The 24,504-nt window shown below is 41.4% G+C and overlaps 3 protein-coding genes across 4 annotated transcripts; 2 read left to right on the top strand and 1 right to left on the bottom strand.

The window, feature by feature from the left end:
* The first annotated feature begins 319 nt into the window (after window positions 1-319).
* On the top strand, window positions 320-11,750 carry LOC311018615 (rhombotin-1-like). 2 transcript variants are annotated; one of them, XM_084017648.1, is made up of 5 exons: window positions 320-667; window positions 1,128-1,341; window positions 6,579-6,704; window positions 7,041-7,149; window positions 10,323-11,750. In XM_084017648.1, the coding sequence occupies exons 1-4, from the start codon at window positions 646-648 to the stop codon at window positions 7,144-7,146; spliced, it is 468 nt and encodes a 155-aa protein (XP_083873774.1). In that variant the 5' UTR covers window positions 320-645; the 3' UTR covers window positions 7,147-7,149; window positions 10,323-11,750. The 2 variants fall into 2 exon arrangements, with proteins under 2 accessions (XP_083873774.1, XP_083873775.1); XM_084017649.1 differs by lacking the exon at window positions 7,041-7,149.
* A 2,552-nt stretch (window positions 11,751-14,302) lies between these two features.
* On the top strand, window positions 14,303-20,040 carry ric3b (RIC3 acetylcholine receptor chaperone b). Its single transcript, XM_084017481.1, has 6 exons — window positions 14,303-14,507; window positions 15,164-15,384; window positions 15,854-15,932; window positions 17,289-17,382; window positions 17,949-18,079; window positions 18,825-20,040. The coding sequence occupies exons 1-6, from the start codon at window positions 14,396-14,398 to the stop codon at window positions 19,286-19,288; spliced, it is 1,101 nt and encodes a 366-aa protein (XP_083873607.1). The 5' UTR covers window positions 14,303-14,395; the 3' UTR covers window positions 19,289-20,040.
* Window positions 20,041-20,154: 114 nt separating this feature from the next.
* psma1 (proteasome 20S subunit alpha 1) lies at window positions 20,155-24,155 on the bottom strand. The gene is made up of 10 exons (XM_084017482.1): window positions 24,072-24,155; window positions 22,916-22,960; window positions 22,714-22,815; window positions 22,354-22,457; window positions 22,151-22,239; window positions 21,939-22,009; window positions 21,670-21,799; window positions 21,307-21,386; window positions 20,762-20,866; window positions 20,155-20,460 (listed from the first exon to the last, which is right to left on the bottom strand). The coding sequence occupies exons 1-10, from the start codon at window positions 24,072-24,074 to the stop codon at window positions 20,389-20,391; spliced, it is 801 nt and encodes a 266-aa protein (XP_083873608.1). The 5' UTR covers window positions 24,075-24,155; the 3' UTR covers window positions 20,155-20,388.
* Window positions 24,156-24,504: the final 349 nt, after the last annotated feature.

Below are 24,504 nucleotides of genomic sequence, written 5' to 3'. Positions count from 1 at the left end.
TCTGCCGTGCTTACAATCCGGTGCTTTGACTACAGGGCGCCCCGGAGATAATTGGTGTCCTTGGAGTTGAATAAGCTCATTCTAAAACACCTCAGGCCCGTGCTGTCCTGGTGTGGGACTGTCTATTGAATAATTGATTCAGAGAGGGAGGGGGCGGTTACTATCAGATCTGAGCATAATGACTTTATATAATTAGCACGCAGCGTTGGAGGAGGAAAAAAAACCCCATCTGACTGTGGGAGAGAGAGAGAGAGAAAGAGAAAGAGAGGGAGAGAGAGAGAGGGAGGGAGCTCTGAGAGGAGGCTCAGTCTGTGTGGAGCAGCTCGTCTGAGGGAACAGCCGCAGCCTGTGTGCAGATACAGAAATGCTTGTGCACTGACATCAGCTCAGATAAGACACGCAGCCACTCCACATTTGAGGACATCTGTCTTGCCGGCAAGGTGATACATCCCGGGGACGCTGTTTTCGTCCGTCCCGCGGGGCTATATCTTTTTTTTATGTATTCATTTTTTGACGAGAAAAGCGACTCGATGGCTGTTTCTCTCGGCTTTCTTCGGGGTAATGCGGAGCGGAGCTGAAGTTTGAGCGAGTGTCAAAGCCGTCTGCGTGTATTCTCCCGTTGTTAGTGTTGTTTTCCAGAGAGGGATGGTGCTGGACAAGGAGGAGAGTAAGTACAGGGGACTGCATGTGTGTTTCAATCGTGTAACACTTACAAGGTTGTGTGCAACTGTGCAGCAAATGAAATCAGTTTTCCGCAATCTTTCATTGTAGACTTGTCTGTGAAATACTTTTATTGAGATTAATGATGAAGTTGACTCCTCCCTAACAGAAAACTGTTGAATTCTTACAACTTGCGATTTGAACGATATACACGTAAAAATGAATCATATTCCAACAGGGGTTTGCATTTTGCATGTATTGTGACCTAACTTTATTAGACATTTTCATAATTTAATGACATTCATTATACTGTCTGTGATGCAACAGTGAATTTATAATGATCAAATGAATTCATACCATAGTCTCTAATTAACTAACTGTATTATTGATTCAGTATTCTATGAATTCAGTCTAATCTCACTTGATATGCCTCCGTCTCTGTCGCTCTACCTGTTGTTTCTTGCCAGGTGTGTCTCTGGTGTCCCTCCAGTCCAGGGAGAAGCCTCGGGGCTGTGCCGGCTGCAACGGGAAGATCCGGGATCGCTTCATGCTGCAGGCCTTAGACAGGTACTGGCATGAGGACTGTCTGAAGTGTGCCTGCTGCGACTGCCGCCTGGGCCGGGTGGGCTCCACCCTCTACACCCGAGCCAACCTCATCCTCTGCCGCAGGGACTACCTGAGGTAATCCTTCTACAGGTGTATCTGGACTCAGTTTGCAGAATGTTAAAAATGTATGGGATTGAAAGAGCCAGCTGAAGCAGACTGCTGTGATCCTCTCAGGATAAATCAGTCCGATAATTTATCAGAGAAAGTGTCAGAGCAGAACTTGAATCTGAGAGCTTCCTATAAATGAACCCAGCAGAAACTGAATAAGGGAAGTGTGCACGAGGTGAGGGGGAAAGATTTTATCTGAGATATGTACAAATACAATATCGAGCAACAAAGTCTGTGCCTCTGACTGCATAAACAACTTAAAATGTAGCCGAACCTTTATGCGGATTTGATAAAGCCTTCAGTCAAAACCACACAGAAGGTGTGCCATATTTCTGAGATAGATTACAAAACAAGTCCAAGCATGTAAGCCTTACCTGTTTGGATGAACTACTTTGAGTCTATTTTGAGTCATCACACTGGGACACCGTGTATTGAAGTCTGGGTTTATCTCGTTTAGGGACGCGTGATTGGCTGCAGGATTCATGGAAGCAAAAATATTACATTCTTCTGCTCCGCTTTCTGTGCTCACTTAACATTTTCAATGACCATTCATGCCAATTTTACTTCGTTTTCAGACAAACAGTGAACATAGAAGGAAAGGATAGGATAGAATAGAGGGTGAAGTTGGCACAGAGTTACACACATGATGATTTAATAATGCAATGACATGCACTTCACAGACTTGTAGCACTGCCATCTTTCTACAGTAGCCCAGAAAGGACAAACCAAACACCAAAGCTCCAGAGAGGGCCTATTTTAAGTTACCCAAAGGTGAAACTGTGGTAGTGGGTGCAGAGCATGCAAACCTCTGGTACCACCAGCCGCCGTCTGACTTCTGTTGCTCCTAAAGTAGTGTTGTTATAGTAAGGATGACCTCTGAGCAAGGCGAACGGTGTCACCACGGTTTTGTACTTGGCTGCTACCGTTACTACAGTCTGTGAAAGTGTGAGGGCATTCAGTCGGTTGTATTCTGCACCCACATAGTTAGATGCCACCAAATCCTCCACACTGTCCCTTTAAGGATCTGTTAAATGTTTTGGAAAACTCAGTTAGTGGCTTTCTTGCAGAGGGTTAGACGAAAATATTGATAGAACTCTCATGTATTAATTATGAATCTGGAGGTAAAAGCTGGTTAGCTTAGCGTCACATTAGGACTGGGAAACAGCTAGCCTGACTCTGTCTTGGCCTCTTTAAGGGGGGGAGGCTTCATGTGCTGGACTGTGTTTTGGGCAGGCTGCAAATCCCTCAATCATTTTACACTCTCTAAACAAACTAGCTAGATAACGATTAGTTTTCATCAGAGGTGCTGGTAGGTGGATTTTCTTGGAGAGAGGCAGGCTAGCTGTTCCCCACTGTTTTCCTGGTCTGTTATGCTAAGCTAAGCTATCTGTCCCCTGGCTCCAGCTACATTTTTAGTGGTATCAGTTTCTTGACTTTTAGCAAGAAAGCGAATAAAAAGCCTATATCCCTCCACGTGTAGGACGTTTATAACACTTAACACACTTCAAACACTTTATGAACTCTTCAGATAAGGATACGTGTTTTAGGATTGTCTGAAAAGCTCTGTCTGAACCCAACCTCTAGTGCCCGTGAATCACTAAACAAAGGATTTATGTATGTTAAGTATGTTTTAAATACACTTTGGGTTGAAGCAGTCTTTTGACAATGAATCACTTACATACAAACCTAAAACCTCCGGCTCAAACGGCCCTTCTGAGAGTTATATAGCCTTCGTTCTCTGGCCCTGAAATAACGACGTCTGGTGTCAGGTCAGCAGGAGAACTCCTGATATCTCAGCCACATTGCTGAACTCATGTGTTAGTCTCATGTACAATCCAGCTGGATTTGGTTGGAGCTAAGTCTCTCATTAGCCGCGCTGCACTTAAGAGACCAAAACCCCTTTTGACAGTTAAATTGGCTAGATTGCCTCCTGTTTTCCTCATCATTGCGAGGGTGCAGACCAAAAGCCTTTGAAGAGCAGGATTAAAACCATGTGATTTCTTTTAATTGGACCATTAGTAGAGAATTAGCATTGAGCTCCGTAGCCTCGTTAAGGAGCAGCGAAAAAACCCACCAGGTGCCTGTTCAGGACTCAGGCTCGTTAGATCAGAACATTCGGTTAATTAGGACTCTCTTTTGTTCCCGTGCTGGTCACCCGTTTGATGACGTTTTTTTCATTTGTCGTCTGAAGCTCTGGGAGACACATGCTCGCCTCTCTCCTCCCTCCTTTCTTTTTTGCGGATGTCGTTTTTCATAGCTGTTCCTCCCAAACCTCCTTTTTCTATTTGGCCTCTAATGGATATGGAAATCAGCAGCGGCAACTTATCTTCATGTGTGTCAGGCTCTTAGGGAGTCGTTTGTTCGCTCTTTTAGAGGGGAACGAGAGGTGAAGCAATCTGCAGCTGGTCAGCACTGAGTCACAGTATTTCAAACAACACGGGGTTTGTTCTCAGGTAGTGTGAGGACACAGTTCAAATGGTGTCGGATAAATTATAGTTTTAAAATAGTGTAAGAGATCCACTCTCAAGTTCTTGCCTGCAATGTACTATGAGGCTAAAAAAAAACAAAAAACAACCACCTGGTTCCCTAAAGTAATCAACATTTTCATATACATTTTTACATTTTCACAATAGGAAATCTCCATTTCCCTACGCTTTATCTGCAGCTGATATAATGTAACAGTGATGAAGGTATTAAAGCGTTTACATTTTACAATAATCTCATTGTTCACAAGTGAAGGGTTTTGAAGTTTTCTGCAGCGACAACCAGGTTTGTTTAGAAGAGAGAATAGAAAACGAGTAATCCTGCATTATGGAAGAACATTGTCTCCACCAGGAGAGTCATGCACATGTATGTGTGTGTGTGAGTGATTGTGCACCTCTGCGTCTGTCCACAGCTTATCTTGTATTCTGCTGCAGCCAACTGAATAATGGCTGAATAATGGAATAGTGGCCAGTTATGGCTGACATGCGACATCTGCATTGATTTCAATGAGATTGTATCTTTTGTGTTGCCAGATACTCTTGTGGTCTAGATGGAGGTTGTATTCATTCAATCAAACATTACAGCAGTGGTCATTGCAGACACACTTGGCAGAGAAACGCACTCTACTGGGTGCACATTTCTAGTTTTCTGTATTTCTAAATGGTTTCTAACGAGTTGAACCAGATATATGTATATGTATATGTATATATATATACATACACAGACACATGTTTGTGGTCCATTTGTAGTCTGTGTAGTATTGGCCAGTCATGTGTGAGGTAAACAGCAAAACGCTGTGGCTATCTGGATACCTGCTGGCTACACTGGAACCCCTGAAATATTGGTAATTGTCCCCAGAGGCTAAGGGCACGCAGAAGTCTTGTTCATTTCGCCCTTCCGTCCAGACGAATCCGGCGTTTTCGCGGCGTGAAAACGCACTTTTTTGAAACCAGCTCTCAGGGTGGAAAAGAAAAAAACGTCCCCCCTCCGTTTCGTGATCGTTTTCGTGTAGACGGCGAAAACGAATACGCTGACGTCATCGCCCCGCTCCTCGACCCTCGAGCCTGACTTCTTCCCCCGCGACGTCTCGTAACAACAACAATAACGGCGGCCTCCGTGCTCGTAACAGATATTCTGCTCGTCTGTACGACGCGTATCAGGGCCACTGAATAAAAAAAAACGGAGCCGAGAGAGGGGGGCGATATTCCGGGGAAAAAGCTACTTTATTAAGATGCTAACAAACAACCGCTAGCTAACTTCCCATGAATGTAGGCATTTATTTGTCTAATTAATCCATCCCAACGTGTGACAACGCCTCGTCAAGGTCCTTAGGGTGACGGCTGTTGATGCTTATTGTTGGTTTTATTTATACAGGCCAAATTGTCATCTAATGGGTGTTTATTGATCGGGTGGTCGGGTGGATATTTAGCCGTAGCTCTCACGTGTTGCCATAGCAATGGGAAACATCCGGTCAAGCTCCGTCTCTTCTTCTGCGTTTTTGTAGCAGAAACAGCGCCGCATAAGGGCCTGGAATATGTACTACAGCGCGCTGAGTCGTTTTCAGTGGATTCGTCTGGACGCGGATTTTCTTGAAACGACGCCAAGGCAAAACGGAGAAAAAAAGTTTGTTTTGCTTCGTCTGGACGGCCCCTAAACTGTATAGAATAAATAAGGAACACATCAGAGCTAATTGGCTATTAATGAAACCCTAATAGGTAGTTCCTGGATAACCCTGGATCCAGGATGAATTAGTAGAGTAGCTGAAACTGTCCAGTCAGTACAGTCAGATCTCTGTAAAGTATGTGTATTTATGTTTATGAGTCAGTTAGCTATTTATTCGTCTTATGTTCCTTGACAACACAAAATGTTGTGTTCTGTCTTGTAAGGTGTTACCAATAAACCATCGGACTATCAAGCTCCTTGTGTCAGTTCGTCCATCACTTTGGTCCTGAAATATCTCAAAAACCATTGGATGGATCGGCATGAAATTTTGCGCAGACATTCATATTCCCCAGAGGATGAACGGACTGACTTTCATGATCCCCTGACTTTCCTCTCGTGCCACGGTGACGTTGACATTTGAGGTTTTAAGTGAAATGCCTCCAACTACTGGATGGATTGCTGTGCAATTTGGTTCCAGCATTCATGTTCCCCAAAGGATGGTTTCCTCAACTTTTCCTGTAGCACTCAGAGCAAAATGAAAGTACTTTGTTTGTTGACTCTCCATTTTGTTAATTAGCTAACTTTAGTTTGATTTTATCAGTGTTGATATTGGATTTGACTTACATTTAACTGCCAACGATAGCTTTGCAGTTATTTCGGCTCTCGATCATTAACACCACAGCAGTTATCTTTCACCGTGCGGGCAGACATTTCCTCTACTCAGAATTACAACTGGGAGGCTTATGGGAATGTTTCCTCCCGCTTGGCTGCTCTTAATTACGCACAAAATCCATACAATATGATGTGAGCGCTGCATTAGTAGCAGCAGCAGTATACCAGGACTAATGCAATGCAGTTTGTCACTTTAAAATGTGATTATTTGCCAAAAGGTGCCTGATTGAGCAACATGTGTGGCTCAGTTGCAGGGTCATCTTGGTTTTTTTAGGCTTGTACTTTTTTCATTTTAGTATTTTTTTCCCCTCTTCAGCTCTCGGCTGAAATGTATTTTCAGTGCGTCCAGACTACAGGTCTGCTTGTCGCCCTCTTTCCCTCTGCAGGCTCTTTGGGGTGACGGGGAACTGTGCAGCCTGCAGTAAGCTGATCCCTGCCTTTGAGATGGTGATGAGAGCCAGAGACAACGTTTACCATTTAGACTGCTTCGCCTGTCAGCTCTGCCGCCAGAGGTAAGATTAGGGGAGCAATTAGCCGGGGGGGATCAAATTCAGTTGACTTATCTGGGAGGTGCACTAGTGAGCTCACTGCTCATTAGGAGCAGAGCACCAATGCATTGCAATCAGAGTGTGATGGAGTTTACTGCACCGTTTAAAAACCTTGAGGGGTTAAATACTTTGTATATCACATGGATAGTTAATCAGTCAGCTATCATGCAAGATTAATTTTCTGATTATCATAGCAGTGCTGAAAATATGCCCGAAATGCTCCTCTGGGACACTCATGATTCACTTCAGCTCAAGCAAACAACCAAGACCCAGTTCCATATTTTTATATTCTCTCTGCAGATTTTGCGTGGGAGACAAGTTTTTCCTCAAGAACAACATGATCCTGTGCCAGCTGGACTATGAAGGAGGCCATCTTAATGGCAGCACAGAGAGGCAGCCTCAATAAGAGGTAATATTCTGATGCCGATGAATTACAGTCCCAGGCAGCTGCTCTGACAGATTGAACTAAAACATGCGCCGAGCTATCTGGAAGATATACAAGTGAGCTCACAAAGCTCATCCCAACTATGACCATATGTAGACATGAGACTTCAAAACCAGAGGCTGCTGACATTATCATCCCAATACATGTTGCAGCTTATTATCATTGAAAAAGCCTGCAATGTGTGATATGTAGTATGCATAAAGTTGGAGGGCAGTTCGGAAAAATGGAATGTCTGATGAATATCTTAAGCACATTCTGTATAAAGTAGGCTGAGAACCAGATGTGTCTCATTCAATACTGCATTCAAGTTATAACTTGTCTCAAAGGTCTCTTACAATGAGCTTCACCTTTAAATCAGAACAAAATGTGTCTTTCTATGGTTTGAAGTGATAAAGGAGCTCTATTTAAAACGCGCTTTAAAGCAGGCGGTTCTCAAACACCTATGAAAAGATTTGTATATTACCCATGTAAGGAATTTGTATGTTATCCGTGGACGGATGGCTCTAAAAGCACAGGACTTTCACCCAGGAAATGTATTTGTTATTAACTTCCATACTAAAGCCACCTCTGGACTAACACCACCTCTGAAATTAAAAAAACACACCTCAATCTTTTCCTCAACTTAAACAAGTAGTTTAGTTGACTAAACACTCGGGGCGTGTTGCTGGACAATTCATCAACTACATCAACTGTTATATGAGGATACATATAAATGGGAAACCCAAACATGATTATGACCCAGCTCTGCCAACTATGGTGCCTTTTAGCCTCATTTAGCTCATTGTTTTGGTTTCAAGGAGTATTTACTCCATAGATCATCACAGCTCACATCAACTCCATTTACAGATGAAGAATGCAGCTGTTTTTCAACCCACAGGCGCTGATAACCCCACCGTTACCAATAGATAGCTTCTACATAGCATTCAGGAGTCAGTGGAGACCAAAAACAGGGCTAAAAGGGACAATTCTGAAGGTAGAGTAACAGAAATTAGTTAATAAAATGTATTATTATTACTAGTATTATTATTATGATTATTATTATTATTATTATTATTATTATTATTAATAATAATAATAATAATAATAATAATAATAATCATAATCATAATAAAGTTGGGAGTTATGGGAGTTATTGAGCATTGTGATTGCCAGTCAACGGCTCTCAAAATGGTGATGGCGAGCCGGCGGCTCACTGCTAACGGCGCTAACAAAGCTAGCAGTGCAAACAACAGTGAAGGTGCTCACAGGGTGAAGTCAGTGGGGCACGATCACATGCACAGACATGCATTAAAAGCATGCTCGGACAGCCGCCTATGTAAACGAAGCGAGGAGAAGCTACAACACACACAGAGGGAGAGCGACTTCTTTCTCTGGCACTCCAATATATCTATATATAGCAGATGATAGTTTACTGTTACATTAATGTCCAGAACATTAAATACAGCTCCTTTAATATTTTATGAATACGTAATTAATGCTCCCATCTGTGTTTGAACATTATCACAAAGATTTCAGCTTGACAAGCAAAATCCAAAATCATCAAACAGAGAAAACAGGAATTTGTCCTCATAGGTGCGTGAAATATGCATATTTCTTCCATCACAAATCACATTTTTATAACAGTTGCTTCTCATTGGAAACCATTGCGTTGCCCGAACACATCTCAAGGCCTCCTTTTAAGGTTTAACCAGGAGACGTATAAATCCTGTGATGGGCGTGAGCGGCGGTTGGCTGCGAGGGCAGACGGGAGACGTTAGAAAGCAAGTGCAGCAGCAGACACCACACAATCCACAGCTATGAAGCTTTCAGGGTCTCCTTCAGTTCAAAAACACACCCAGCAGCCCAACCTGTCATTATGAGACTTACTACAACTATACAGCCCAAATACACTGGACACTTGATGCACTCTGGAAGTGGAGACTTCTTTACTTTTGATTGGTTTTTAGGTCTTCCAGAGTTCATGTTGAATGAAATTTTAATCTCCGAATGCCATTCGCTGTGTATTTAGATTGGAGCGCCTTAAAATGGGAGTCTACTTTAGAAATGTGGCTACATTGAAGGTTTCCTGGCTTCCCGATGCTCTAACTCTTTCAAACTGTTCTCTCAGACTCAAATAGCTTTGTTGATGTTGAGTTTTTATAGATTTATTTCAACTTTTGTCAAAGACTTATAAAATGTGACCACTGCTTTTTATGTGTGTATTTTTCTCGGTTTGGCCCTTCCTTAATTATGAAGCCACTTGTCTGACATGACCTTCACGTGTCGGGGTTAAATGTGGATAAAATGTTACATGAAATAGTGATTAATAGTGCATTTATTTTGAATACAAAATCAGTTACATTTAATTCTGCGAAACATAATTAGATAAAGGGCAAAGGTTTTTTCTTCTACTCTAATTATTTCTGTCTCATCCTTTAAAAGACAGGATAAATAAAAGTCATAAATTAATGGAAAAACAAAGTGGTAACAGAGTCGTGCTGACTACGGGACCCCAGAGAGGACATTTCTTGTGTCTCTAGCAGTTGTGTAGATTAATCTTTTTATAATAGTTAATACTTTTCCACTATTAGTTCCACGAGAAAGAACACATTCATAAATAATGCACACAATGTTTGCATTGTAGAGCATCATTTAAGGTTTCAAGACAATCATTCAGGATAGTACCTCCATTTAAATCAGGAAGTCTCATTGAAAATCAATGAGATAAACATCTAAAGACAGACGTCCAGCAATGAAGCAACAACGTAGAATAAATGAAAACACTCAGGAGAGTCTTTAAAAGAAACATCACACAGTAACATTTGGAAGTCTTGAACATGAATGCATTTAAATATATATATATATATATATATATATATATATATATATATAGCTTGAAAGCAGCAGTTTATTTGATGTAAAAAGCATTCGCTGCCTAGTTCTGCTAATATTATAAAACAGAGATTTTATTGGGTTCCCATTAAAAGGTAAAAGGTATCTAAGACATGTACATAAGAAACAATGGAATTTAAAAATGTTTACTATTAAAAGTTCCAACACAACCATTAAACCACAATGTGTTCTAACTTTACTGTTATTATAAACACAATGAGTGGACAAACAACCTCTAAGACTGTCTTCTTCTTCTCCCTCTGCAGAACAGGAAGTCTGTGAGCCAGCTGGACTATGAAAGTCATCAGTTTCCTGTTTCACACTGTGGATGGAACACGTTTCCAGTGAACTCTTTATTGCAGAGCTGCATGGAAACTCTCCTGAAAACCAACACGTCTGATCAGATGGACCAAACCAGGAAGTGAAAATGGAAACTTATCAGGAGGATATTTATGCTTCTGCCCCGGTTTTGTTTTATATTCAACAAATAATTTAAAGAGTCTGTTCACCAAACTTGAAATAGTAGATGGATGGAGGGAAGCCAATCAGACCTCACATCAAACTAGTCATCCATCACAGGAAATACTAAGTTGTCAAATTGTTCTGGCAGTCGCTGAACTGTCCTTTGTGGGGAACCCCACCCATCTGGCATGTAGGAAGCCGCACAACCAACTGAAATCTTTTTTTTTTTTTTTTGCAAATACCGTTTAAATGCAGTTGAACAGCTGAGGAGGATCAACGGCTTCTCCCTCTCCTACCAAACAGAGCGGTGCTTCGAACCCACCGTGGTTGATGTTCTCACGCTGATCTCCAGCTGTTGCTTTTCGTGACTCATTAAACTGAATTATAATTTCAGTTCGTGTGCTCATTATTTACGCACTGAGACGGCAAAGTGTCAGTATGCACCAGACACCCGAGAAGGGACGTGATTTAAAGACAGCGAAGGTGCTGCTGCACGAGGTAAACACACTTCATTATATTGGAGTAAAATAATCAGGTGCTCTTCAAGGACGGGGCAAGAGGTCCTGTAAAAATAAAATAAAAGCATCCAAGGCACTCTGATCTTTAGTTCATAATTTACTTTATTGATACACGGACAATCAACGCATCTCCACCCAACAAGTCTACATCAGGCTGTAAAGAGCAATGAGGTCAGCTGTTCAAATTTAAACTCATCAAGAGGTCATGTGACTTTGTCTCACTCACACAAAGAGACCACTTATGCTGCAATCCATTGCACTCGAGACTCGGAGAGAAAAGACCTCCGACACAGAAAAGTGGTCAATCAAGTCGGAGTTTGCCGACGTAAACAGACCTGTCGTCACGGTAACATGGTGATGCACACGGCCGACTGTAAGCAGAATGACCTTTTCATCAAGTTTTACTTTCTGCAGTGTTTCATGTGGTTGTATCTGACGTTTCCGCTCAGCTGATTTGTGCTTCAGCAGGTTTTCTGCGAGCATGCGGTGGCCGTTAGCCTCCTCCCCGTCGATCCTTCAAATGCCTTATAAATGTCTGTTTTTTAAATGTTGTTCCCTTACATTTTGCTTTATCTCACTATGTTTGACCACTTTTTAAAACCCCTGTTTTTATTGCATTTTTCTGTGTGTGATGTTCTTTTAAATTCTTGGTGAAGCACTTTGTAACTCTGGTTTTGAAAGGCGCTGTAGAAATAAAGATTATTATTATTATTATTATTATTATTATTATTATTATTATTATTATTATTATTATTATTATTATTATTATTATTATTGTTATCATTATTAAAGGTGTGAGATATGGGTGTGAGAGCATTTCGATTGCCTTTCAAGAGCTCTCGACATGGCTCACAGCTAACGATGCTAACAATGCTAACAGTATGCATGCACAAGTGAGGAGAAGCTACAACACACAACAGAGGGAGAGCGACTTGTTTCTCTGCTAATTAGAGTTCATAAAATGTCTTACGAAGGCTATGTTTGTTTCATTCTGTAATTCTTGGCTAAAAGCTAGTGAGGTGATGATACCGGCCCCCTGTAGATGCTTGAGAAGCTCAGAGACCAAACAACTACACAAACGGGTTTTCCCGAGCAGATGCACAGGGACGTATTTAGATCCGAAGTTGGGAATTCACACTCCTAATTATCGTCTTCCGACTTGCAATGGATTGCAGCATTACAACACATGACAGTGAAAATGACCAAATAAATGAAAACGTGTACTGTATACTGTTGCGTTCCAGACAACTCAAACATTTCAACCTCCTTCTAGTGAAAGTAGTGGAACTTAAGTTGCAAATCCATCAGCTCTGACGTCACACAACAACGGTGCACATTGTCAACAGAAAACCATCAACTAAAAGGCAACGTAAATGATCATAAAACATGTTCTTCATGTAGCTTGATGTCATAATATGCGTCCATGTTATTAGGCAGCAGGACAAACACTCTCTGGAACGTTTTCCTGGATAACATTAGGACAGAGAAGACAGCTTTCAAGCGGGAAGCTGCAGTGTGGAGAGTTCATCTGTTGCCAAAGAAACATCAGTGTCTCACAGTCAGTGTCGTTTTGGGCGTCTGGAATGCGTGGAGGTCAGAAGTTGAATGTTTCAGACCTCTGAGTTTCTGAAACGCAGCATAACCAACCATATAGTGGCAAAATACAACAACAAATCTAGAAAGGATTTAAACATAACTTTACGTCAATGAAAATAACAGCGAAATGTAAATATATGTGCTCATAAAGTACCCAGAAATTCAGTATCCTAACTGTACAATTGAGGAACTTTTTATGCCACATTCTAATCCAATACATCATCACAGGTAAAGCATGTCCTTTTCATTTTACAGCATTTATCTGCCAGCTTTAGCTACTTTGCAATTTCATATTTTGGCACACAAAACATTATGAAGCGTTTAAAGATAAAATATAATGGTTGAATATAAATCACCAAAACTATATACTCAACTACAGCTGCAATGATGCACTGTTGGTCAGAAACAAACCCCATCGTGAAGTAATTGTTGAAAATTATCTCCACCTCAACCAACTATAAGAGTAAACTCCTGCTGTTACATGCATGCATGAGTCATAACAACCTAGTGATATAATATATATAATAGAAAACAGTCACAGGGGTCATTGATCGCTTCTTAGCGCTATCTCTGAAACATTGCATCCAATGCATGTGTACCAAACTGAACACACGCTGTCTGCTTCACACTCACATTGTAGTTTGAAAACACACTTAACTGAACATTGGTCTCTGCATTGCTCCAGTCTTCCCACAGTGACACGTGAAATCACTTTTAGAGAAATTAGTTCACTTACAAATCAGAGCTTGAGGCGATATCTACAGTGATTTTGTTGTTTGAGGAGTGATGGAACATTTTGTGAGAAAAAAAAATAATGTCCCTCACCTATTTGTGCTGATATTGTGTGTTATGTTCAATAAAACACAAACATTAAACATTTGGAAACCTGTGTGCATGGCTGTAGGAGAAACTTCAAGCATGAGCATGCCCTCATGTCAGGAAAACGCAAGAGGAGGAAGAGGACTTCGGTTGATACCTCCACACAAAAACTCAACATTTGAACAGGAACAGCGAGTCTCCAAGGAGGCAAGTTTGAAGTACTGCCAAGACACAAAAACTGTGACTTGTGGCACAATTCTCAAACCACCTGCTAATGTCGCCTGAGTTTTAACCCGATATTCTAAACCATAAGAATCTGCTTTAAACTAAGTTTGGAGTTCTAAAACACACTTTTACAAACGGTTATCTACATTAGAAACATCATAAACAGCTGCAAAAACTAACACCAAATGATCAAACCACTGCACCCACAATGCACCTGTAAAAACACATTAAACACCACTTTAAATAGGATTCGGTTTTGCTGTTTGGTGTGCACAATGATGGAGGGCAATTTTAGAGAGAGAGTTGGTGGAAGAAACTGCATCCGATTCTGTTTTCACTACTGAGTTGGTGTTTTGTGTATTTATTGAGTTATAGTTTGTGTGTAAGTTACTGTATTGTAAATAATTAACTGCACTGCATGTAGACGATAAAAATACATTTTAATTGATTAGTGAGTTAATTGGAATCAGAATCTCATATATTTGTTTAGTTGTTTAAATACTGCATAACGTTAACATTCTTAAATGCTTTGCATTAAAAAAAGTAAAGTATTTGGCGCCACCCAGTGGCGAAGCGCCGCCGCTGCAGCTGTATTGCACTTCCGGTCCTCGAATCAACAAGGAAGTTCCCCGATGGATGAGAGGACATCGACCCGCTAACGCCTCCTCCGTGTCCGCGCCGTGAAGCCGTCACACACACCTGCCCAGGAAGGTGCCGCCATGGCGATGTCAACGTTTCAGAAGGTGACGCTCGCGACGTGTCTCGTGCTGTGCGTCGCTCTGCTGCTTCCCAAAATGCTGCTATCCCGCGGGAGGAAGGATGCTGCTGAGGGTGCGTCACCTTTTCACGTTTCTCTACGTCGATGGCGGCTTTTTAGATGGAGGGTTAACGCCTTTAATGTATCAGATTGATTTGCAGTTAATGGCGCTCATAGCCGATCGCTATTTATTTCGTGATTTAAGCCACAGTGTTTACTGAACATCACGTTTATCGGCGCTCTTGACTTGCAGTTGCACTTTCCTCCCTGAAGAGGGCGCCAAAGACACGTTTAATTTATAAGAATATACAGTTATTAATTTATTGGGTACTGCAGCCTTGTAATAGATCATACTGCAATTTACATTATGATGTTCGGTTTCTGTTTAATTTATATGTATTAACAGAGGTGTCCATTAAACTGTATGCTGCACTTTGTGGTTGAATGTATTGTGTTGAACTTGGAAAATAATGGTTAGACTGTAGAGACTATAAAGATAAAACATCTTGATTAATAAATATGCATTTTTAATTAGTTTTTCTATTCAAGTGAGCAGAAATAGAGCATTGCTTTCAGTGATTTGAATATCTCAGCAGTCCAAAAATAATTTGGTATATCGTATATAAATGTTAGACAACAACATCCTGAACATCTGTTGTACTTTTATTCTAGTTCAGATTGTGCTGTACTCTGATGTCATTTATGTTGTCCCCCCTCCTCACGGCCTCAGGTAACTTCCCTCCGATGATGCACCGTCAGTCGCCCCCCGAGACTCGAGGCCAGAGGGCTGCAGGCTCCAGCTTCTCCCGAGCCCACAACACCGAGGCCGTAGCCAGGGGCAAGGGAGCAGGAACGGGGGCGGGAACCGGGGGCAAGTCCAACCTGGCGGGGCAGATCATCCCAGTGTACGGCTTCGGGATCTTACTCTACATCCTCTACATATTGTTTAAGGTGAAACCCTGGAGACTCAAACACAACTGCTAAGTGAGGGAGTGGACGGACCGGGCTGGTGCAGAAACCTTTAGTTTAGTTTTTATTCCACAGCGCAAAAGTATTCCTGTGAATGTCAAAGAAATAGTTCACTCTCCATTGGTTGCCTGGGAAACACTGCTGATTGAACTTCAATACTAGTTTGGCACTGACCGAAATGTGTTGGTAGCAAACTATTAAGTAAGTTATCATTACTATTGATTTATTATTTGATCAGACATTAATTATTCAAATACATGAAATAAAGTCAGACTATAAGAAATAACTTACCAGGAAAAAAAAGTAAGAAAATAGTATCAAATTATTTTAAACTGCAATAAAATGAAGTCATAAATGAAAATAAACCACATTTTACATTATTCCAGTGTGTCGTGTTTAAATGAGATTTGTTGGAGTATTTAAACCTTGTTATTGTCTGTCTGCATGTTAGATCACCTCTAAAGGGAACAACAAGCCATCAGAGAGCAGGTTTCCTTCCGTTCGGTCGGAGAACACCAAGAGAAAGATCAGTGAGTATTTTTACTTCCATTTCATTTCTTTAAAATAGAGCGTTGCACTTCATCATTATTATTATCCAATGAGTGCTAAAACACAGTTGGGAAAACAAGAGGGCCTAACGGGCTAAAGAAAGTTGATGAGATTTCCCATAAATCAGAATAAAAAGTGGAAAAAAATGGATAAAAAAGGTCAGAAAAATTGGAGTATAAATTTTCATCACGATTGCCAGAAAAGCTCCACAGTTCTTAAATCCTTATGAAATAAAGTTGCACAATTATTCATTGACTAATTGACATTTGTGTCTTTAGCAGTGCATTAATGTTGGTTATTTTCTGGCACAATGACTCCCATGAAGCATCATAACGTAAAGGTTCCAGACGATTGTAAGAGCCTGAATGTTGGTGGATTTCGGTGGCGTTTTACAGTTTTACACAATTGTTAACACGTTTCTGAAAACAACAACGGCTTTCTCAAAGCAAAACACACAAAACTGAAAACGTCAAACACAAAATGCTCAGCCTGACACTCCCTTTGCAAGATGACTCTTCCATCAATCTCTTACCTGTTCACACAATGGAACTCGTGTTTTCATTTGGTGCAAACACCATATTTTCATGACACACACATACCTTTCATTGAGCACACATAACTCAGCATTTGCTGCACACTACCAGGCATTTACAGCACACTGAAGTGCATAGAAATGAAATGGAACACACCATATGAACCACGATGACTCTGGAGGTTGAACCATTCCACCTTTTGTAAAATGTCTCAGTGAAGGCTCACAAAAATGAATTAGGCATCCTTTTGTTTGGCCTCCTCTTCCTTGTCCTCTTCCTCCCCTTCCTCCTTCTTGTCCTCCTCCTCCTCCTCTCACTCTTCCTCCTCTCCTTCTCTGGTTGTCTCTTCAAAGTTCTCCATTGTTCACCAAACAAAACAGAGGCTAAAGTCCTGATTACAAACGGCTCAACAGACCTGGATGTTTAGAGAATTGAATATTTGTGTGTTGCAGGTTGATGCTTTGAGATTTTGTTGAGAAGTGTGTGCAACAACTGAACATTGTGTGTAGTGTTTTGACAACAAGGTGATGTGTAACGGACATCAGAGTGTGAAGAAGGACAGTCAGAGTCTAATGCAGATAAGGGAGTGTGAAGTTGTGCAAATTGTGGCGAATCTTCGCTTTTTGTCTGTTAACAATTGTGACAAACTGTTAATGTCCCTCCGTTGACTTTGTCCTCCGTTGACTTTGTCCTCCGTTGACTTTGTCCTCCGTTGACTTTGTCCTCCGTTGACTTTGTCCTCCGTTGACTTTGTCCCTCTGTTGACTTTGTCCTCCGTTGACTTTGTCCTCCGTTGCCTTCCAGCTGACTTTGAGTTGGCGCAGCTGCAGGACAAACTGAGGGAAACAGAGTTGGTGATGGAGAACATCGTCTCCATCGCCCACCACAGTCCTGACAGGTGGGTGTCGGCCTTCAGGGATCAGCTTCATCTCCTCCCTCACATGTGGGAGTTTTGTCTGCGTTTTGTTCCTGTGTGTGAATTGTTTTAAACATTGTTATTATTAACCACTCTGGTAGGCTGTCATTAGCAATTATTACCTTTTCTATCTTTAAAGTGTGTTCTTTCTTTTATCCTCACAAATATTGATAGATTATATTGATACTGACTCCAAAGTTGTGAAATGATTGTGTTACAGCGGCTGGTTATTCCCCCCAAAAATAAGTAATTCCACAGTGAATATACATCAATACTATATATATCTTTAGAATACACAATATAAAGTATGTATTAGAATACATTATAAATATCCCAAACTATAACAACTAGAGTATAAAATATGAACAAAGGATAACATACTATATATACACATTAGACATAAGTGTGCACATTTGCTGCTGTTTTAAATTAAATTAGGTCACATGGTGTCAAAAGAGCTGGGAAATTAAAACTCAAACCTCAAATTGGACGATCTTACATTCAAACTAATGCAAATGAAGTTTTGATATGAAGCGTCTGCGTTGCAGGGTGAAGGGGGTGACGGCGGATCAGGAGGAGAGTCTCCTGCAGCAGCTGACGGAGATAACTCGGGTGATGCAGGAGGGCCAGCTGGTGGACAACATGGCTCCAGAGAAGAAGAACCAGGAGGACTGGGAAGGTACATGAACGCAGCACGCTCACAGTGCCGATTTTCATGATGTAGCATCAAAAGGGCATGGTGCATTCAAGAGCCTGTGGTTAATTCTATCATTAAACCGAATTCCGAGAGTCGTTATCACGTCGTCTGTGTTTGCTTCACGTTTGGTCTATTGGGTTTACATAGACCAAACGCCCAAACACCCAAACACCCTGTACTCTCCACATTAAGGGAAAACCCCACATACTCTTCTCTTAAAGCACAAGTAAAACTGGCTCAAATCACACCAAATGTGAGACCACTAACTGGCCTGGAGACGCTTAAACGTTACTGACACACCTGATAGTGTAATGTATTGTGTGTGTGTTGTCTCTTCTTGTTGTATGTTATTTATTTATTTCCTGTCTCTTCTATTTGTATTTTTTCATTATTATTTTATGCAAATTAGCAGCTTTGCTATATTCCGGCATCTTTACAGAGATGCTTCTATGTTTATGAATGTGCACTGTCCCTCTCCAAAAAGAAAGCATTATTATTATTATTATTATTATTGTTTTTGTTATTTCAGCAAGGAACAGACCTCAAAGTGTATTTTAACTTCACTACCATGAAGAGAAATTCTAGACAAAAATGTATAACACTGTGTTCATCCTTTGTAAGGATGAGGCGGTGATTGAGGCGATGTGTTTCCTTCACGCTTCCACCAGGTTATGTCAACGAAGGAAAAGCTGATGAGTTAATAGTGCTTCCTTTAAATCTCCTGCAGAGAGTCCCGAGGAGCCTCAGCAGCAGTGGCCCCGTTCACACTGCTGCTGTCACCACAGTCCACAGACGGAGGCCGAGGCTGAGGGGACGCAAGCCGGTGAAGCTGAGCAGGAAAACCTTCACGAGGGCGTCGCAGGTGGAGGAGAGGCTGCTGAGGGAGCGGAGGATCTGAATAAAGTGAGAGAATCTGATTTTACAGCAGCCAGTGAAGAGGACGCGGGGCTAGAGAGTGATTTAGGCGTTCACGAGCTTGAACGCAACGAAGGAGCGGATAAAATCCATCTGGGTGTCCCAGAGGACGACCTGGCCGGAGTCCTCAAGGAGCTGGACCTCACACTGAAGGTGGCGTCCATGATGGAGCAGGAGAAGGTGGAGGACCTCAGCAGGACGACGGAGGAAGAAGCTTCCTGCAGCGCCGTCCGACGGAGGAACAAGAGGAGGAGAGCAAAGAAAGCCTCACACTGACTCCAACATGATGCTGAGGACCTTCAGACCTGGACCTGGTGGACCTGAGCACAGCTGCTTCTTTCAGTCTCTTTACTTACAGTGAATCTGTGTTTGTACGGGCACTTTTATAGGAGGAACATCAGCTTCATACCCCGGCTAGGGAAGGAAGAAGTATAGTTTATGGTCTTAAATCAGTTCTGACACTTTATAAAACGCTCACGATCAAATACAATACCAGTCTGCATAATGTCCAACGTCATGATGATTCTAATTTAAGTTAAACTCACATTCAGATGTTTCCAAGTCAAGAGTTTCTTTTTTTAAACCCAGTATTTAGTTATCAGCTTCCTTCCCAGTAAAAAAATCCGATGTTATTCACCTCAAGTGCTTGGAATAGGTGGTTTATTTATTTAACAAGTACAAATCTAATTTTCAGGTTTCCTGGCCAAACAGGCAAACTATATATTATAAGTGACTTGCATCACTGTTATTCATGGGGGTGATATAGCTTTTTCTCAGCTGTCTAAATGTGTTCAACATTTTTAATGAGGGGACATAAATAGAAAGTCTTCCGTAGGTGTCTCATGGAGAAATCTCGTCTTCTGTCCTGATAAACATTTACATTTTTTGAATAAATCTGCTGTCTTGTGTTTGAAATGAAAGATTTTTACTTTTCCAAACTGCATTTATTCACTGTTCAGATAAGCACCTGGGTATGTCGATCAGTGATTCAAACACTATGAATTAAATAAAATGTTCTGGGTTCTCTACATGTTTCTGAATGCTTTTAGTTTCGGACGTAAAACTCTTTTTGTCGCCTGCAGTGTTGCTCATCCAGATATTTAAAATATTAAGTCGGCAACTAAAGAAATGAAGAGCAGCAGCACAATTCAAAAAAAGAGTTTATTACTTGTATAATGGTATACGTCTTACTCATACAAAAGCAACATCACATTGGCTGATGTTAGCAGAATATTTTGGATCGACAGTTTAGTGAGTGGCACATCACAAAGAACAACTTCTCTCCCCTCTAAGATCGACTCTGGTGAGTTGCAGTTAGGTGTCAGGTTGGTCTGGGTTTGTACCCGCCCCCCTCCGATAGCGAGGAGTGAACCGCCTCAGTGCTCCATTGGCTCGTCGGGTACCGCTGCAGGCGCAGCCGCAGCAGGTTCATCTGCAGGCTGGGCAACCTGACACATGAAACAGCATGTTAGCACAACAACATCAGTGTCTCACACCCAAATGAATACTCACTAAAATTTCACTTTCATGTCCTTTACATGAAACCTGGTTCTAACAGTACGCTACAAAGGAAGTACATCTACTACATCAGGCACAGAAGCAACACAACCAACAGTGGTCAGAAGACACAGAGCTCTAGTTTTTATGCAGAAGCAAACAATCATAAATAAATGAAATACAAGCGTCCCTTAAATTAGATCAAGCACAAGTCCAAACCAAACTTAAAAATCACTGAACCCGTTACAGTACCTTTCTCTGTGGCCTTTCCTCCAGTCCCTCCAGGAACGGGGCAACAGCATCATCGTCATAAATGACGAACTCCATGTCCTTACCCACGATGCCAATGGAAACATTCTGAAAGAATGAGAAATGCACCTCAGAAATGGCTTCTTTAATGCATGAAGAAGGTTTGGGCATTCAGTCATATTCCTGAGAATGTATTTAGCTTTGCTCAGCTGGAAAATTCATTTTTTATTTTAATTTTAATTTTTTTTTAACTTTTTTATTAAGTTTTCAATTCCTTTTTCAACAATAAAGGACAAACAATGAAACATAAAACAGAGAAAAGAGAAAATCATATAGAACAGACAGGTTGACAAGGTTGACATAGGGCATACATTGGAGCAAATGGGATTATCATTCACACAGACAATGAGTTACACGTTAGAGAATATGAAGTCCACTTTTTGGAAAATTCATTTTAAGGACATACTTGCTGTTGAGCCAGACACACAGATGAAGACAAAGATGTAGCAGAGCATCACCCCAGACGGGAGTGGACAGAGTAGGCGTACCTTGGTAGTGAGGTCCTGCTCGGCGGGGAGGGTTTCCCTGAGGGCACGGAGGCCGTGCTGGACCAGATCATTCAGATTACCTGAGAACAAAACAACACTTTCTTAATTCAGGTATTTCCACTCGTCAGTCAGCAAGCAGAAGACACCGTTTAGTAGTGAGAGTATCCATGTTTGAACTATTGAGTTGCTAAATAAGATTAGCGGGGACACAGATGAGTGAATATTGTGATTTTCACAGCTGTCACCACCTCGCATATAATCACACCATAATTAGGACACGAGAAATACAGGAAACCATGGCCGATAAAGATGCAAAAACATTCATCAGAGGGGACAAGGCAAGTGTAATAAATGTGATCTTACAGTCAGAGAACTTTTCCATGCACCTCTCCAGGTAGGTGCGTGCAGACTGAGAGCGGGCGCCGATGGACATGGCTTTGCAGTCAAAGTAGTTGGCTGACGGGCAGGTCTGGAAGATGTGAGGTCCCATGTCCTGGGTAACGCACGACAAGACAACAAGAGTTATGGTCATATATGATCATATAAACTTGTTTTTTCAACCTTTATTCTTTCACAGGGTAAAAACACTGGATAAATAAAAGAAAGCAAAATGTTGTCGTGGGCAAACGTACATCAAAACCAGCAATGAGGAGTCCAACACCATAGGGCCTCCTTCCGTACCTCTGTGTTGGGATTTGGGTTTCTGACGGTTCAGTTAAGGTTCACTGTTGCCATTCACAATTACTTCATAGTACAACAATACAACCACTGAGATGGTAATTATATAATAACTTTAAAAACATGTTTTTACTATAATTATTATATCTAACAGTAGGGAGGATACTGCTGCCAATAAGAGTGACGAGACGTGACGTTGGGAGGGGCCGGTCGAAGACAAATCTCGAGTCCAGGCACTCCTGTCGCATGAAGTTACTGTGGAAGACGGGGCAGGGTGGAAGTATTCAAGACTAATTCCATTTATTGATTCACAAGTTTACTTTGAACAAATAAAGCACTATTCAGACCATCGAGGCAGCTGAGACTTACCAAAGCAGTCTGGCATCAGCAGTCAGTCCAGCAATGGAGATGCCGATGTGGTTGTCAACATGGAGGATCTTCTTCTGGTGGGCAGCCAGTTCAGACTGGGCTCTCTGCAGAGACACGGAAACATCAGGCACCAGCCAATACTTGACTGTTGCTAATAAGCTGCTTTATGCTCTGTTGTGTGTTTTAATACATTTAAATGTTGCATTAAATGGCAGATATACATTTCTATCATGGTTTGCTGGATTGCACAATAAAAAAGAGACACCACTTGACATCAGGGAGCATGCGGGCTCAAAATGTCATTTCCGGGGGGAGCAGCTATAATGTTAGTGTTTTTGGGAAGACAGTGAATGACTGCACCTTCAGGGCGACCAGGACGGCATGCGATTTGGATTTGAGTCCTACAGTCGCAGATCCTTGCTTCACTGCCTCCATGGCATACTCGATCTGGTGAATACGGCCCTGAAACAAACAACAGGAATCATTGTATTTACATGCGGTGCTGTGGTCCGTCAGTGACATGCACACAGTTAATCAGCGGTACAAGCAAACAGCGACTCACCTGTGGGCTCCATACCGTCACGTCGTTGTCGTACTGGTTGCGGAACTAAAGACAAAATACAAGCCGTACTTGTACATTACAGTGACATTTGCATTAAATAATAACTCAGCACACAAGAGGCGAGCTTACATAGTTGTCTTGCATGATCGGCGGGTTCCCTCAGTTACAGGCTAACTTAGGTCTACACAAGGCTCAGTGTCATCCTCCAGATGGACTGTTCTAGACTCAGGTTTTAAATTACTAACACGACTCAATAATTGATAAGCCCCGCATCGAATGGAGCCACTTAACAGAAACACGCAGCTGAATACGAGCATCAGAACCTCAAGCTGTCGTCAAACTGTTTCTGCTCTCGTGTCATTTAGGAAGTCACTTGTAACACTTTTACGGGGGATTCATTTACAGGTGAAAATTAGATTTGCAGATCAAAAATAGTCTTTTGTCTAATTTCAGAATAGATGTTACTATGTGTATTTATTAGTTTGCGAGATCCTCTCAAGTAAATTCAATGTTATGTGTCGATGTACCGGTACTTCAGTGCTGGGTGCCACTTAGTCCTGCAGAAGCTACCTGACATGAGCCGGATTAAATGCCGCCTGGACTAAAGTTTGTTAAATTAGTGCAGTGACCAGTAACGTGAAATGCGTTGGCTTGCCAAAACACGGTATTTATCTGAAACCAAAGGCCGCTGAGCAAAGGGAAAACGAAAGTAAAGACAGGATACTTAAATTTGATGCTATCTCAACCCATGCTAACGTGTGCTAGCTTCTTTGATTTAGCCTGCTAACCATCTAACCGGCTGACTAATCAGCAACTAATTATGATATCAGGGCGCTAAATGTAAATCCATCGGGTTACTTAGACATTGTTTAATGGGGTATGATCCGTCAAATATCAGTCTTGAGCCGTTTCTTTGAGAACACGTCATTTAGCCGGCATCAATGCGGCGAACGTTAGCAACGGACGGTGTTTTGCTTACTCACAGTGCAGCCTAAAGTTAGCTAGCTAACGTTAGCTTGCAGTGAGGAAAATAAGTCCATTTTAGAGGCTTTTTAATACATTTTACACCAGGAACACACCGTGCGATTAATTTACTGTGCTGGAATAATATATAATGTTAGACTGATCAACGTATTCAAATTTAATTCATACTTACCATCTCTGCTTTAAAAAAGTGCCTCTTCCTCCTGTGCTGTGATCCGAACTTGATTTATTTTCCTGGAGATGACGTCAGGCAAAATAGCAGAGCCCCGATTTCAAATCAATGATCGATTGAGAAAACTGTGGCTTTAGCAAAAACACCGTATCACGATATTTTGTCCTTTCATCATATGAATTCAAAAAAGACAAATAATCAACATTTATCAATAAAGCAAACACGTAATTACGATTTTAATTTCGATCATTACACAATGATTTTACGATCTTTATTTTGCATTCATAACGTGTATTAACCTATTATTAACTTATTTAATAACAAACAATGTGGATTTTGCATCAGTTGTTCCAACATTTGTGTAAAGCTTCCAGCAAACACGTATGCGCCGATCGCATAAGTGCAATGTTCATGCATGACCACGAGGGGGCAG

This window comes from Eutrigla gurnardus (genome assembly GCF_963514095.1).
Source record: "Eutrigla gurnardus genome assembly, chromosome: 9".
Classification (NCBI taxonomy): Eukaryota; Metazoa; Chordata; class Actinopteri; order Perciformes; family Triglidae; genus Eutrigla; species Eutrigla gurnardus.
The sequence above is the reverse complement of the archived record's forward strand: the minus strand, read 5'-3'. Positions and strand labels throughout refer to the sequence as shown.